This window comes from Rutilus rutilus, assembly GCF_951802725.1.
Source record: "Rutilus rutilus genome assembly, chromosome: 21".
Lineage (NCBI taxonomy): Eukaryota > Metazoa > Chordata > Actinopteri > Cypriniformes > Leuciscidae > Rutilus > Rutilus rutilus.
In genome coordinates, this window is record NC_140226.1 from 27902265 (window position 1) to 27918205 (window position 15941).

Sequence of the window (15941 nt, forward strand, 5' to 3'; positions counted from 1 at the left end):
ACTAATAAACAAGAAAGACTACAAAGGACTACAAAACATGGCACAGAACAGGAAATAACAAAAATGCATACCAGACAAGGGCAACACAGGACAGGAATCATGACATTGACACTGGGTCTTCCGGATCTATCCTTCCCTACAATACTTATACATGGCATTTCAGTAACGTTGTGCTGTCAAAACTGTGACATATTCAAAAGCCCAAATGTGGCTTGGTGTTTGTCAGCTAACGTTTCCCTACATGACCACCCAGTTCCTGCTATGTTCTTCATTGTGGACAAAGGGACTCCACTCATGGGGAGGGACGTAATGTCTGCTCTGCATGTGAGGATTGAAAACAATAAAATCCTGCCTCCTAATGTCCTTTCTGTTCCTGCTTTGCAAGTGCCAGTCTTTTGGATGGGCTAAAAACTTTATATCAGAGGAATTAAATAGCTTGCAAGCAGCTGGGATGATAGAATGCATTGATCGATACCTCTGCATGGGTGTTACCAATTGTTACGTGGAAAAGGTCAAATTAGGATGTGCGTTGATCTCAGATAGCCTAAGAAAGCAGTGATCGTGGACTCTTTTCCATTGCCACACATGGATGAACTGTCTACTCTTAAAGGTTCTACTGTTTTCTCTACCATCAACCTGACAAATGCTTACTACCAAGTGCTGCTGCATGAAGACAAAGGCCTTTTTTTACACATGACAGACTGTTCCGTTTTTGTTGTTTTCCATTCCTAAAGGATTGGCTTCAGTACCTGCAGAATTTCAGAAGATGATCACCATCATCCTGTCTTGTCAGGGATTGAAAATTACCTGGACAACATTATCTTCCGCAGACGTGACATGTCTATGCATGACAAAGTACTTCAAGCGGTCTTACAACGACTAGAAGCTGCTGGCTTGCAGCTCAATAAAGGCAAGTGTCGCTTCCGGCAAACCAGCCTGCAGTTCTTGGGTCGTACTGTTTCAGCAGAGGGTCTTCTTCCTGAAGAATCACATGTACAGGCAATTCTCAAAGCCCCTGCACCTTGGACTTATGTCATGGTACAGTACGTTTATTCCTGGTTTTGCCACTGTTGTAGTTAGTACATATGCTTGCCTACAAGATCCAAATGGATTCAGCTGGTCAAAAGAGGCTGAATATAGTTTGACCAAAGTTAAGTGACTGCTAGCAAACAAATGATGTTTTATAAACAAAGTTCGGGAGGAGCACGTTCAAATAATTAATCAACAAATCTATCAATCATCTCATCAAACAATTACCATGTCTACCCTATCAGCATGAGAGGAAGCATATATATATTCACTCTGTCAACTCACCTAACTTCCTTGAGAGTTTCAGCATGCCTCCACCACCCCGACTCCTCACCCTTGGCTTGTTCTTTCACAGCCAGGAATATGGGGAGAGTACTCTGGGTTCGGGCCGAATACCGAGCCCGGAGCCCTCTCCTCGGACAGCACGCCAAATACGCATTTATTCTATCTGACTTATTTGTAAGTGTGAACTAGTGAACCCTGCTTTGGCAGTATTCAACCCCACATTACACACGATTGTTTCTACAGACGCTTCTGACCATGGTCTGGGTGTCGGCGTGCTGGACTTTGTGTAGCAAGGTGGTCTGCATGTCTCGTGTCATTGTAATTATTACAATACTTAAATATTTACTTAATACTTAAAATGCTCCTGCTGGTTATCTGTCTCTTTTACCTCACCTGCTTCTCCTGCAGATAATTCTATTGCTCCAGCTCCTGATGAGGAGTTAGTTGCTTTTCTATCTGCCGCCTGTTATTCTCTGTCTGCTGCTGATGTGCTTCTTGTCCTGCTATAACCAAACTTCGTAAATAAATTTCTAATGGTCCTTCACCCAAGGGACTGGACATTGAGTTGTTGCCTTACTATAAACTGCGACTGGAACTGTCTGTTAAGGACAGTTTTGTCTTTCGGGACTCACGGCCGATTGCACCTGCTTCTCTTCGATCTGTGCTGGACTTCATAGCACATGAAGGACATCAGGGAGAGGTAAGAAACAAAAATATGCCATTGTGATGTCTACTGGTGGCCAGGGATGGATGCTTAGGTTCATGATGCTGTCTGCCCCTACCATGTGTGTCAGCTCAACGACAAAACTGTCAAGACACGTTCTGCTCCTCTCCAGCTGGTGTCACTGCCAGATGGACCATGGCAGAGAGTGACTGTGGATATAGACACTGCCGCATCCCACTGAAGGAGCAAATGGCCTGAGGTCTCTATTCACACGGGTCATTACGGATTTTGTGGTTTCAGTTTTTCACTGCCATGGAAATCCATTAAGTATAGTTACTGATAATGGTGTTCAGTTTACATCTGCTGCTTTCTCTGCTTTTCTGGAAGGAAGGAATATTCGGCAGCTAATGGTAGTGTAGAGAGGTTTAACCATGTGCTCAAACACACTGTCCAAATGGCCATCCAGCAACATCAGCCATGGAAACCTGCGGTAACTGACTCCTTTTAGATGTACGTGCCACTCCACATGCTGGAACTGGTACTTCACCCTGTGCACAAGGCTGTCTATTTTTCATCTGCTCCTGCGCAACCACCAACTGACAGGACTGTTCACCAAAGGGTTACACAGCTGCTACACAAAAAGAAAAGTACACTGATGCTAAGTGGAGTGCTCATACTCCTTTCCAGGAGGGGGATAAAGTGAGGGTATGGAACCCCTTGTAAGGGACACAGAAAGTTTACTGATCCTCTCACGGTTACTGAAAGACTGGGGGTGGGTACATGAGTTCTTAGTGATGGAAAGACATGGAATGCTTTACATCTCACAGCATTTCCATGTGCGCCAACAACTCCAGCTGAGAACACTGCTCACTACACAAACGCTCATACCACTAGACCTAAACGTTATGTTCGGAAGCCTAGTTGGTTTAAGGACTATTTCACTTAAACTGATGTAATATTCTGTTCTTTAAAAAGGGGGGAAATGTTGTGTTCACAAGTGAATATTGTTAACTCCTATTTTGAAAATGAAGTCCGAACTGTTGAAGTTTTTTTAATAAAGAAGATGGATGAAATTCGCTACTCCTGTTTTGTGTGCTTTATTGCTGTTTAATAACTCCTGATAAATACCAGACCTTCATCAGAGAAACAAAGTTATTTTGATTAAAGATTACGGGACACATGCATTTTATAAAACGATGTGCCCGGATAATTTTTTTTTAACAAACACTGCAAAATTCTATATAAAAAATAAGAATTGTCAATTTTGATTTTGTGGTGACTAAGTATGAGATGGTTATTAGAATACATTTTTAAAATGTAAATGTTTATGTGACTTGAAAGTTCTCAATGTATTTATGTCTTATATCTTTAAATGTAATCTTTCTTGTGTGGGTTTTATGTTTGGTTTACTTTTTTCCTTAGCAGTGCTGTCCCGAAAATGTCAGGTGGGGTTATGAGTTTCAGATCGAGTTCACAGGCAGACATTCTGGTTTTATTGTTGAGCTCTTGAGTCTTAAAAGCTCTGTGTGTCAACTTGTGGTAGGCCTACTTGATTTTAGATGCATAATATTTGAGATAATTCTTTTACGTCATTTTTGAATGGATTTTCTGTGTGTGTACACGCGCACACGTGTATGGAACAGTGGTGACACTTGATCCACATTTAAAAATACATGGACGTTTTTCTTTAAATAAAATAAAAAAATGGCTCCAAATGTCATTATTTCTAGGTGTGTGCGATATGTATCAAGTCCGTTACACTCAATATCACAGGTGTCATTTTGTCTTCTGATGTAATTGTTCATACATCTTTGAATATTTCTTAAAGGGATAGTTCACCCAAAAATATAAATAAATTGTCATAATTTACACTTTTCATTTTTTTTTTCTTTTTTTTTTCAATACAATTATCTGTATTAATCAACCTGAGCAACAAACAATTGAGAATATTAGGATATGCTGAAATTCATAGTACAATCCCCGTTTTCTTAACAGTGTGTATTTTAACATACAGTATAATGATTTTAAATAAGATCTGGTGAGAGTCTAATGCGTGTTTACCCACATCTGTGTAAATCCCATGAAACTATCTTTTTTTTATTAGGCTATTGTAAATATAAAAATTGTGTATTGGTTGGTCTTCGCGCGGAAATGTTTGTTTCTGTAGATTATTCTCTGTTTCCCGTTGTCTGACTCCTTGGGTTTGAGAAGTCAAACAACAAGGGTAAATATTTGACACTGAAGAGCTCTTGGGTGCTTGAGAGTGCACACTTTTCCTGAAGCATACTTCTATCCGTGGGTGTCTAATAGATTAAGGAGATACGAGAGGTCATTAGAAACTAAACTGTGTGCCTACACGGGTCTTTATTGATACTCTGAGAGCGTGCGCCTAAATTCAAAGAGCTTGGCAAATATTTTAGTTTACTTTATAGCCTACAGTTTAACAACATCCATAGAATGCAGCATGTCGTAGTTACTAACGGAAAACACTATTTAGAATTAAACCTGATACAACCAAAATAATCATTAGCCTATATATATATATATATATATATATATATATATATATATATATATATATTCATCTCGTCCTTATTTTTTGACAATCGTAAAGTTTCGTTTTTTTTTTTTATTAAATAAAATTAAATCTATTTTTTAAAAGACTTTGATTAATCAGGAGACAACTTGAAATTTGATGGAAACGAAAAGTCTTTTAATTCCGTTTGGAAACGCATAACTAATAATTCAGTTTAGACGTAAGCAGCTAGACGTGTAGCAGTAGATAGTTCCCCAGATCCCGTTCATCCCTATTCAAAACCATGACAACATGAAACAAGCTCGGATTTATTCGAGAAAGTTAAAGGACATTGTGCGGGGGCGTCAATCAAGCATTATTTCAGGACTGAACAAATGCAAAATCTTGACTGGAACAAATGCTTCCAACGGGTCTCGGACGCGGGGCTACATTTCCCTCTTTTGTTCCTGGTCGCTGGTTGGCATGTATTTGTGTTCCTTTTTTCGGCCGACCACCCAGGACGACTAGACGAGAACGGATACCCACTCTGTTTGGGAGGGTCTCTGCAGTCATCCAGAGCGCGCTCTCTCAGGAATCATCCGAACCCAGTGATGCCTCGTGCACTTATTGGTGAGGTGAAGGAGTAAGCAAGTGTCCATAACGACATATTACTGTTTCCTTGATGTCTGGATCTTTTTTGGAAGTTCTTTATTCCTGTGGTTATCTCGGATTTCTAGGAAGAAATAACCTGTTAAGTTAAATATTCATAAATAAGAAAATTGCAGTGTAACGTTGAGTAGGTGCAACTTTAAAACATAAACAGCTAGGTTCTAATTTCATATCTCAAAAATCTACTTGATGGAGACATTTTTGTGCTTCTTACAGTACACAAAGGGCAGGCTATTTTTCCATGAGCCCAAGAATATATAGATTTCATGAATTACAATGAAATATCACCCTAGATTAAACCCGTGTTTCTGCAATAACACCTGCAATAAACGACATTACCCCAATAAACGAATTAGGAAAACCAACTCTGGACGCTAATGGATCACTTTGTATGCAAATATCCGATATGTTATTTGAGCGGGGGAAAGAAGGGAGGGCTCTTGTTGTCACTTGCCACCCAAGACGTGATTCAGCCTCAACAATTACCATTATCTGTTTGCCACTTTTCACGAATTCGGACGAATCAGTAATGATGAAGAGTGTTACCCTCCATCATTGTGAAAGTAACGGGCTATTCTTTGGCGAGTTCACACCTACCATTACAGGGATTTAAGTACACGAGTCATTGAGGTACTTAGAACCCATAAGTAGGAGAGGCCTGAAAGCAGCCAGCAAGTGCTGTTTATATAAACACCGCGACATCAGTGTACACATTGTCACTTGGATGCGCGTCTTGAAAACGCACACATCACTTCAGCACTGCGACTGAGGATAGCTCTTCCACACCGAGAACCAGTCCTGGAACTAACAGCACTCCAGCGCTACAGATGGCTATTTCGAACAAGTTCAGTTTCACTGTGAGAAGTATTTTGGATTTGCCAGAAAACGACTCCGAAAGCATCGCGCACCATTCTCCAGTGGACACGTTTTCCGTCTCACCTTACTCGTCTTGGACTGAAAACGACAGAGGACATATATGTAAGTTTCTAAAAAAAAAAAAAAAAACCATTTCCAAATCAATTTTAAGAAAATGTTTCAAACGTACATCCTTTTTTTCATGTCCTATTAATTAGTGTTAGTTATACGTGTTACCACTTGGTAACTATAAAGTGCATACACATGTTTTTCCCCCCAGAGATAAATAAAGGCTAATGTTTTTTTGTTTTTTTTTTAGCATCAGATGAGAGCAACCTTGAGGCTTCACCAGACTCCACGGGCCAAGATGTGCTTTCAGTGGATACAGAGCATGAAAAGAGGAAGAAGCGACGCGTGTTATTCTCCAAGGCTCAGACTTATGAACTGGAGAGACGCTTTCGTCAGCAGCGGTACCTGTCCGCTCCAGAACGAGAGCAGCTCGCGCACCTGCTCCGTCTCACGCCCACGCAGATCAAGATCTGGTTCCAAAACCACAGATACAAAATGAAGAGAGCGCGGATAGAGTGCGCTCAGGACCTCAATCAGCCTCCGGTTTTGCGCAGGGTCGTGGTGCCCATTTTGGTCCGAGATGGCAAACCGTATCAGAACTGCTCAATCGATGCAGAAAAAGGAAGATGCATCGTTCCACCAACAGTCCCATCATCATCCTTCAGCGTTCAAGGTTTCCAGTCTTTACAGCAGCAGACGCCCTTTGCGCTTTTCCCCACATACCAGCACTTTCCCAACACAGCGGCCTCCCGTCACCACTTCTGTGTTTGGTGAGACTTACTTGAACTAACCTCACGAACTATTTCGAGACTTACCCCACAGGACAGCGCATGGATTCAAGTTCATTCAAGTTGTTTTTAATTACATAAAGTTTTAGGTCTAGAAACTTTCAGCGTTGATATAAAATTAATAAATAAATGCTGTTTGCACATATTATGTGATTTATTTAGTTTTGTTTTGGCCAGTTGCGTTTTGCTAATTGTTTGTGTATTAATTGATGATGTGTATAATTGCTTAGATGGTGTATTTTTGAACAGTTTGTATTTGTTTTAAACCAAAAGTTTATATATCAGTGAGAAAAAAATATATGTTTTATACAGTGAACAGTGTAGTTATGATTTGGATGAAATGGCATCATCTTAAAATGTTACATGTTTTCGTTCTTTATTCTTCTATGTATTACAAAAAAAAAAAAAAAAAAAAAAAAACTGAGAATAAAAACTTTTTTTTTAGCAGTGTATAGCCTACTTCTGTTTGAATTTTCCATACAAATTGCGTTTATACAGACCATATTAAATATTCTTTCAGCATGAAATCACTCCTTTTAATCATAAAGATTTTATAAAATATATTCCCCCTTTATTGTTTGTCATTTGCTTAGTATAATTCGTTCACCTTTCTGTTAATCCCCGCGATTGTTAGATAGTGTTTGTATAAAAGATCTCAGATTGAACTGAAAAGAGTACGAGAATTAGCGCACAGCAAGAGGTGAGTGCTTTTGTAATGTTAAGACGTCCACTTTCACCCAACAGAGCAAATAACCAGCTTAAAGAAAGAACCCTTATTTAAGACTCAACAGTAAACACTGAGGAAGAAATATAAGATGCACAATGGATTTTGATTCTTGTGTGATTCTGGGATTTGCGCATTTATTTATAGGCCTAGGCATATACCGCGTACAAGCATGTTGCTTGTTTTAAGCGTTGATTTGATTTGATTTGAGTGGTGACTAAATTATAAAATCGAAGTTGTTAAAAATGATTCCTCAACATACAGCAGCAAAAAAGAACAGCAGCGGTTTGGAGACTTTAGAAAGTTCAAGCAACTCACGGCCTCCTCCATATTTTAAAAGAGGGTGATCATTGTTGTAAGTAACATTAATGAAAGAGGCGTGCTTTCTCAATCCCGAGCTTGTCCCAATTAATTCAGCGACCCAGTTAGTATCATCCTTGTCACCTGGTCTTTTGTCCCCTCTCTCAGGCCACCTTGTTCTACATATGGAGGGGACTGACCGCAGCGCTCTCTTCGCTACATCTTCCCTAAAACACTTTTTTGTGTCGTCCTCTGAAAGGACCATTGTGTGGCTTCCAAAGGGACCTAGACAAAATCCGCAGTGTCTCAATTCTCGTGATGTTTAATCAGTCCCGGGTGACAAATTTATGGGCTTTAACAAGACAATGGAGTTTTAAAAGTCGTTGGGTTTGGGGAGTGACAAAGACAGGCTTTTAGAGGTCTTCCCTGGTTTATGGCGAGACTTGGCCACAACAACTAGGTAGTAACATAGTAAAACTCAACAATTACTCTAATGAAGTTGTGGCCTACTGAAATAAATCGCGTGATTTGAGTAAACATTTTACTCTAACTTAATGCACTAAAAGAAATTAAAATCATATACAACTTGATACATTGAAATGTCTGTACCAAAAAAACTGATTCATTGAGCAGACCAGATAAAATATTATTTATAAATGTCCCCCTGGCCTTTCATCTGAATATAAACATTTGTGAGTTTTAGTCGAAACAGTTTTGAGGTTAATTGATCTAATTTTGTGTCTCTGGAAAATAGTGAACTATGACAATGTATTATGTTGAATATCAAAAGTTGTTAATGAGGCATTTGTGGACACATTCATGTTTTTAGATTTGTGGAGTAAAAGTTATATATTTTTTTATTTTAAAGTAAAAAGATCAAATTAGTCCCTTGGGGTAAGATGATTTAGCACAGAAGGCCCCAAGTGGTATGCTGTTACTAGTGTTATTAGTTTTAAATTTGATCATTATTGTAATTAATGGGGTTATTATTCAGAATTCCCATTAATTAGATGTACATTCCAGACATCTTTGCTTGCATTAAAACCTATAGTTTAGTTTAGAAATCACTGATTCATAGTGTTGCTATTATGACATATCTTCAAATAAAATATGGGCAATTAAAAATGAATAAACACAGAATAATTGTACCTTTCAGATCAATCTCTTTCACTAGGGTTCTGCTTACTGTGGTTATTTAATTATTCAAAATTCAATTTTAAATAGAAGAGTTGATTTAGTATTTTACATTAATGATACTTTAAAAATATATAAATATGAATTCATTTCTAAAAGTAATTTAGCTTATACATTCTAGTTTATGGGGGGGGGGGGGCTCTTTGAATTGAATAATTGTACTTTTTTTTTCTTTTTTTTTACTAATTTTGCAAATGTTTCTATTTATTTCCTATAATAATAATAATACAAAAAAAGCCTGATGCATCATTATCCTGTACATGCTGAACGTATATCTAAATAGGCCTATCTTACAATTTAAAAGTAAATGCACATTGCTCCCCCATCTTATATGTAATTCCAAATGCGTTTTTATGCCTCCAGTTGGTCTGTCAAGACTTTACTTTCTAATAACTATAGAGTGAAACAAGGGAGGGAAAGCGTGACATCATCCATATGTGATGTCCACCTTGTTGGCTGCCTGGCTGTGCGCAGTGCCACTCTGCCACCTTGAGGTTCATAGCTTCCGGTGGGCCTGATCAGGGGTGCGTTCCCCTTAGGCTAAGTAAATACAATAGAAGCCTACAATCATCGATGTATCGTTAAAGAAATCAAGTCACGACTGTTTCCAAAAACCGCGTTGGTTAATGATGTCACGCAGGTGGTGGAGTAACTTATTTTAATGAATCTGTTTGAGATCAAATAATTGCTAGATGTTTTGCTATAAATACGGACATGTCATCTGAGGACCTATTCTCGATTCAATCATAGGCTCGTTAGACACGTTCGCACATGTAGCCTACACTCTTCGATAACGGTGCTTTAAATTTCTTGACTAACTAAAAGACGTGAATTTATTCGAAATAAAATATGTAGATTTCACTGAATGTCAGCTTTTATTTCTTTCTTTATTTTTATTTTTATTTTTATTTTTATTTTTATAAAGTCCACATGTCAAGCAAACAAGAAATTATGCTTCTAACCACAGGTCGAGCTGTAGTTCCAACCACAGAACTGTGCGATGCTGTTTTCCAATGTTCTTCGGAACTTTGGTTTAGGGAAGCTGAACTAGTTGAAGCTAACGATTCTTTCGGGAAAAGCACCCCTGATTTGGCTCAGAAGGAAACCAATATTCTCACACACCTCTCTCCCATGAGTGCTCTCTGTACAAACTGTTACTCTCCACTAGATGTCACAATAGCATCGTGGAGTCTTAAGTTTGCGTACTCTGCCCTGCTGTCAATATTTACTGCACCTGATGAGCGTCAACAACACTCCCGTCCCACCGTAAACAAACGTTCAATAAAACACATTAGGAGAAATAAACCAAATAGACTATAATATAATATAGGCCTACAGGCCAAATATAATATAATATAAAAATAGGCTAATATAATATAATATAATATAATATAATATAATATAATATAATATAATATAATATAATATAATACGCATTTGACTTCATATTTTCATATATACATGTATAGCCTACGCATATTGAAAACGTAAGCCATGGTAGCGCTGAACAAAACTCCGGTTTGTCAATAGAAAAAGATGTTAAAAACAACACAAATCGTACCAGTAATTGCCGTTAATTGACCATGATAGCCGTACTCCAGTAGAGAGCAGCGAGCCTGATTAAGATAATTAAGAGAGCCTTTTGTAAACTGGATCAAGTATGCCGAACACCTTGAAAGCAACGTTGGACGCTGCATAGTTTTGACACTAATTGTTATAATTGCACGCGCGATTATCATCTGCACAAACTACGCCCACCTGTGCTAACTTCAAACTACAGAGATGCGCAGTTATCTGCTTGTTTAAGGAGGTTCACGTATTTCATTTCACTGAAATGACAAGCTGACTATCACGATCGTTTTCACTAAGCTTGAGCACTGCCCGAAGATGTGAACGCTCGCTGGATATTATGTAAACATTTGTAAGGTTGAAAAGAACTAAAGTGTTTCTCATAATTCTGTAAAATGTTACGAATGTGTTGTTGGCATTATATTAAAACTATTAGACTTACTTTGCACATTGGATTGGCTTTATTGATAGTGCTTTTTGTCTTGCCATTTGAAAATATTCATGCTGTGACCACCAGAAGACGCTGTATTCCCTCGTGTCAAAGGTTTTCGGCTAATCCAAATAGAGATGGTTTGTTATGTTATTCTGTTTCATGTATTTTTTATTTTTTGGTCTTCTTCTTATTTTGGCGTAAGAGCAATTTGACAGATTTTATTAGGGATATACTATTAGGTAGGCTAGGCCTATGTATGGGATGACCAATGTGTGTTCCTGTTACTCTTCAGGACAGCTCGTTATTTCAGATTTGAAACACTTGAAGTGTTCCACAAGATCGCAAAGAAACAAAGAAATACATAGCGAAAAATGCCATTTCCGAAAATTATAACATTTGAATTCAGGTAGAAAGCATAAAAGCAAAATAGTGCAAATTTGTATTTCCTGCTTTAACAACGTGATTTTATTCTCGGAATTATTTAATCAGGCTCCGACTGATTTTTTGCATTTCTTGGACTTAGGTTGAGCTGTTTTGTTCTCTATACATCCAGAAAATGGATAGCATGATATCTTTAAAAAGATAAAAACACAGTTGTTTATTTAGCCACAAAAAAAAAACACATCTTAAATCATAAACAGAGTCTCTGTTAATCCTAATTGCTGAAACCATAAAATAAAAAAAAAATCATCTAAATCTGTTTACGTTTTTTTTTTTTTTTTTCGATTTTGTTTAGAAGCTTGCAGCGCTTATAGACTCTCGATAAACGCAGGTCTTGACAAAAACGAAAGTTTAAACCAAATATCTAAGTCTACAATATGAGAATCTTACACACTCACTTGTGATTTATCTACATGTTTTGTTTAACCAAAAGACATGACCTCTTGGTGTCCCAAACTATTGGCAGTTTTAAATTTGATACGATAAATGAACGATAGATCCACATATTGCGATATTAGGAGGACGAAAATAAAATGAAAACATGTCATCCTAAACAATAGCATCCTATTATTAGTTGTAATGTTAGACATTAGAGTAAAAGATTAGCGTTGTTTTGAAAATAGCAACAAATAAAATTTTTTATATTTGTTAAAATAGAAATATGATGAAATAACTAATAATAATAATAACAATAAAGAATATAAAAAAAATAAAATTGTCTGCTTCATTTGTCAAATTAATCTTGTCGATTTTGTAAAGTCTACTGTCCAGTCATTCACATTTCTGTAAAATTGTTTTTCTGTCCAGCTGTACTGAGGGAGAACTATTGGGCGTCGGGGCGCACTGGTAAGCGATGCATTATTGAACTTACACGGAGTTACTTCAGGACTTACTCAGGTTATTTCAGCGTCGTTAAATTTACCTGAGAGCCTCTCCTCCTCCCGAGTTCATTCTCTTCAGTACCTACCGCGTGTCTGAACCCGAGTGCATGGATGGGAATTTGGACGACACGCTGCCTATGTCCAATAAAATCAAACGGAAACGGGCTTAATCATTTACTTGGCCTCTTAACACGCTCATATGTATTTATTTATTTGTCAGTCAGTGTTCCTGAGTCGTTGCAAGTGCCCTTTGCATGTTTGAGTACGATGGAGCATAATACAAACACGCCTGCAATCACCAGAAGCCTCTTGTGGCCATTAAAAGTCAGTAGTTCAACTCAAGTTTTTTTTTTCTTTTTTTCAGAAACTGAGTGGTTCTCAAAGTCTGAAGTCCGCGTATGCTCTCACATCAAGGGGCCCTTATAAACATCACTCCAACTGTCAATATTTCATCCTTTGCTGTGTTCCTTGTCGTTCTTGCAAGCACCACCGCGAAATAAACAGCCTCGCGCGGAAAATGAACTATGGACGAATTAAATTTACGCACAGGTGTTGTTACATGCGCAAATGTTTTCGGGGTTGGGGGGATGGCATGGGTAGCTGAAGACCGCGTAATAGAAATTGTGCGTGGGTGCACAGATGATAGCGCTGCTTTGTATTGTTGCCCTGGCTGCTGATGCCCCGCCTCTGATGGAAGCCTTAAACCTGGCACCAAGCTAAAACAAACGAAAGTCAGCTTCGAGCTCCCACTCAAACCAATTAAGGCGGACTCCAGTGCACACTCATACGTTTCCATCCTGCTGCAGCGACGGTGAAACAACAGGAACAGAGGAGCTGGCCAAAAAAAAGAAGGAGAGATTGCCTTGCCTTCTAATTTCTCCCTTTCCAACACAGAACAATGTCGATGAGCCCTAAGCATACGACTCCTTTTTCTGTATCCGATATCTTAAGTCCTCTTGAAGAGAGCTACAAAAAAGTGAGTATGGAGGGGAACAACTTGGGGGCTCCACTTGCATCGTACAGACAACCCCAAGTCACGCAAGCGGCGATGCAGCAGCACCACATGGGCCACAATGGAACAGTACCCGCTGCCTACCACATGACTGCAGCTGGAGTTTCCCAGCTGTCACACTCAGCCATGGGGGGCTACTGTAACGGGAATTTGGGCAACATGAGCGACCTGCCGGCCTATCAAGACGGGATGAGAGGCAGCACGACGGCCACCAGCTGGTACGGGACGAATCCGGACCCACGCTTCTCAACAAGTACGTGAGACTGAGCTGTATTTGCAAGAACTGTTTGTGGATTTTTATACAAATATTTTAAAATATACTGAGTGTATTAAACATGTCAGCTATTAATGTACAATTTTGAATTTGGTTGTAGCTGTTTAGTTAACTTTATAGCTTGAAAATGTGGCTTTTGGCTGTATTAAGGGGAAATATGTTAAGCCAACCACGCTTTAAACGTGCCAGGTGCTTTATCTAAACCCAAACAAACTGTATCAATAAACAGACTCTTAACCGCAGTTCTAGTGTATGTCCAAAGCTGGGAACAGTCTAACAAGATGCGATTGCGTAATAGTGCACAATCGCAATATTTGCTCTTTTTACTGTGCTGTTATAACTCACTGAGCTGAGCGTTTGTATTATTATTCTTTCTTTTTTTGTGTGTGGTCATTATTAGTAGGAATTATTGTACTGTTTGCTGTTAAATTGCAAAGCTAAATCAGACTGTTCGGTTTTGTGTGTTTTTTTTCTTCAGTCTCTCGTTTCATGGGTTCCTCGTCTGGTATGAATATGGGCAGTATGGGCACTCTGGGTTCTTTGGCGGATGTTGGTAAAAGCATGGGTCCGCTGACCAGCACACCTCGCAGGAAGAGACGAGTACTCTTCTCCCAGGCGCAGGTGTACGAGCTCGAGCGACGGTTCAAGCAGCAGAAGTACCTCTCCGCGCCGGAAAGGGAACATCTGGCCAGCATGATTCACTTGACTCCGACTCAAGTTAAAATTTGGTTTCAAAACCACCGATATAAAATGAAAAGGCAGGCCAAGGACAAAGTGTCCCAGCAGCAAATGCAACAAGACAATGGCTCCTGTCAGCAGCAGCAACAGTCTCCGAGGCGGGTGGCCGTGCCAGTGTTGGTGAAAGACGGAAAGCCATGCCAAGGCAGCAGCCATACACCCAACACCGGTGTACAAAACCACCATCACCAGGGAGGAAACGTCATGATTATGTCCAATAACAGTTCTTCAATGGGCCAGCATCAAAGTCAGCAGGTAGGCAGCGCCGGCCAGTCCCCAGATCTGGGCCAACATGCTGCCAGCCCTCCATCTCTTCAAACCCAGGTTTCCGGCCTGTCACACCTGAACTCTTCTGGTTCCGAATATGGAGCGGCCTTGCCCTGCTCTGCTCTGCTTTATGGCAGGACGTGGTGACACCGGAACAGACAATGACACAATAACAAAATGACAGGTGGATGCAGATGATCTGTACTCTATGCTCAAAAAAAAAAAAAAAAAAAAGACCATGCGAACAGTGGTTGCGCTCTGAAATCCTTGTCTCCTTTCTGGAGGGAGAAGTGACAAGGCTGCAAGCGACACGAGGATTGCCAAATGCCAAAAGGTATCAAATCTTTTATTGTGAGGATGAGCGCCAAAACACCATTAAGAAGATGGAATTATTTATATATACACTAGATTTTAAACGAAGACTGATTGAAAAGCTAAAATCACAAATATACTGTCATCCTGTTGGATTTTAAAAATGAAGACGTACCCCTCACAGTTAGACTGCTAAATACCTTTCATGATTTCTTATAGATTTCACTGTAAAACGTAGCTTGTATATTTCTGTAAAAGGTTTGGACTGATTACATAGTTTTTAGCGATATGTATATTGTACAAAATTTTTATCGATATTAAGGGTCAAATGTTTTTTCAGTTCCATTGTTATTTGTACGTTTTAATTTTCTTGTAACTTATATAGATATTTGACTTAAACGCAGTCATACAATCATATTAATAAATTATGACAATAATAACAGTAGCCTAACAATACGTTTATTCTAGATTTGGGTGTAAGAATCTTTCACTCGGCGGTGCTAAAAGTGGGACCATTTTTCTTCAAGATGAATAAAATTAACTAACTAATTAACTAGTTTAAAAGTCAACAGACTTCCACACAATTAGCCTTCCATTTAAAGGCTACACGCTTTTGCTGCAGTCGCACATTGTTCGCAATCGTCAATTTCTACTGTTTGTAGGCTAATGGATATTCCTTCAGGATTGTGGAGCTGGACAGGCCTCCTAGTAAAGTGTTCATTCTGCAATAGTTAGGCTATGTCGTTTTCTCTGTGTCGCAACACTCATGAAGTCACACCACATACATTAGCAGCCGAAATATGTCGGAAGTTAATTAATGCTGACTTTGTGCCGTGTTTTTAACATTTTAATATCTTTGAAAAACCCGGAATACATTTACGTGCAAAATGACGCCGAAAAGCAATTATTAGCCGCAAAATTT

At 39.0% G+C, this 15941-nt stretch overlaps 2 protein-coding genes across 2 annotated transcripts; both read left to right on the top strand.

Annotated features, from left to right (window-relative positions):
- The first annotated feature begins 5777 nt into the window (after positions 1-5777).
- On the top strand, positions 5778-6956 carry nkx2.9 (NK2 transcription factor related, locus 9). The gene is made up of 2 exons (XM_084394024.1): positions 5778-6140; positions 6337-6956. Exons 1-2 carry the CDS (start codon positions 5990-5992, stop codon positions 6858-6860), a joined length of 675 nt encoding a protein of 224 aa, XP_084250150.1. The 5' UTR covers positions 5778-5989; the 3' UTR covers positions 6861-6956.
- A 6358-nt stretch (positions 6957-13314) lies between these two features.
- nkx2.1 (NK2 homeobox 1) lies at positions 13315-14984 on the top strand (the record flags this gene model as incomplete). Its single annotated transcript, XM_084394225.1, has 2 exons — positions 13315-13681; positions 14181-14984. 2 exons carry the CDS (start codon positions 13315-13317, stop codon positions 14852-14854), a joined length of 1041 nt encoding a protein of 346 aa, XP_084250351.1. The 3' UTR covers positions 14855-14984.
- Positions 14985-15941: the final 957 nt, after the last annotated feature.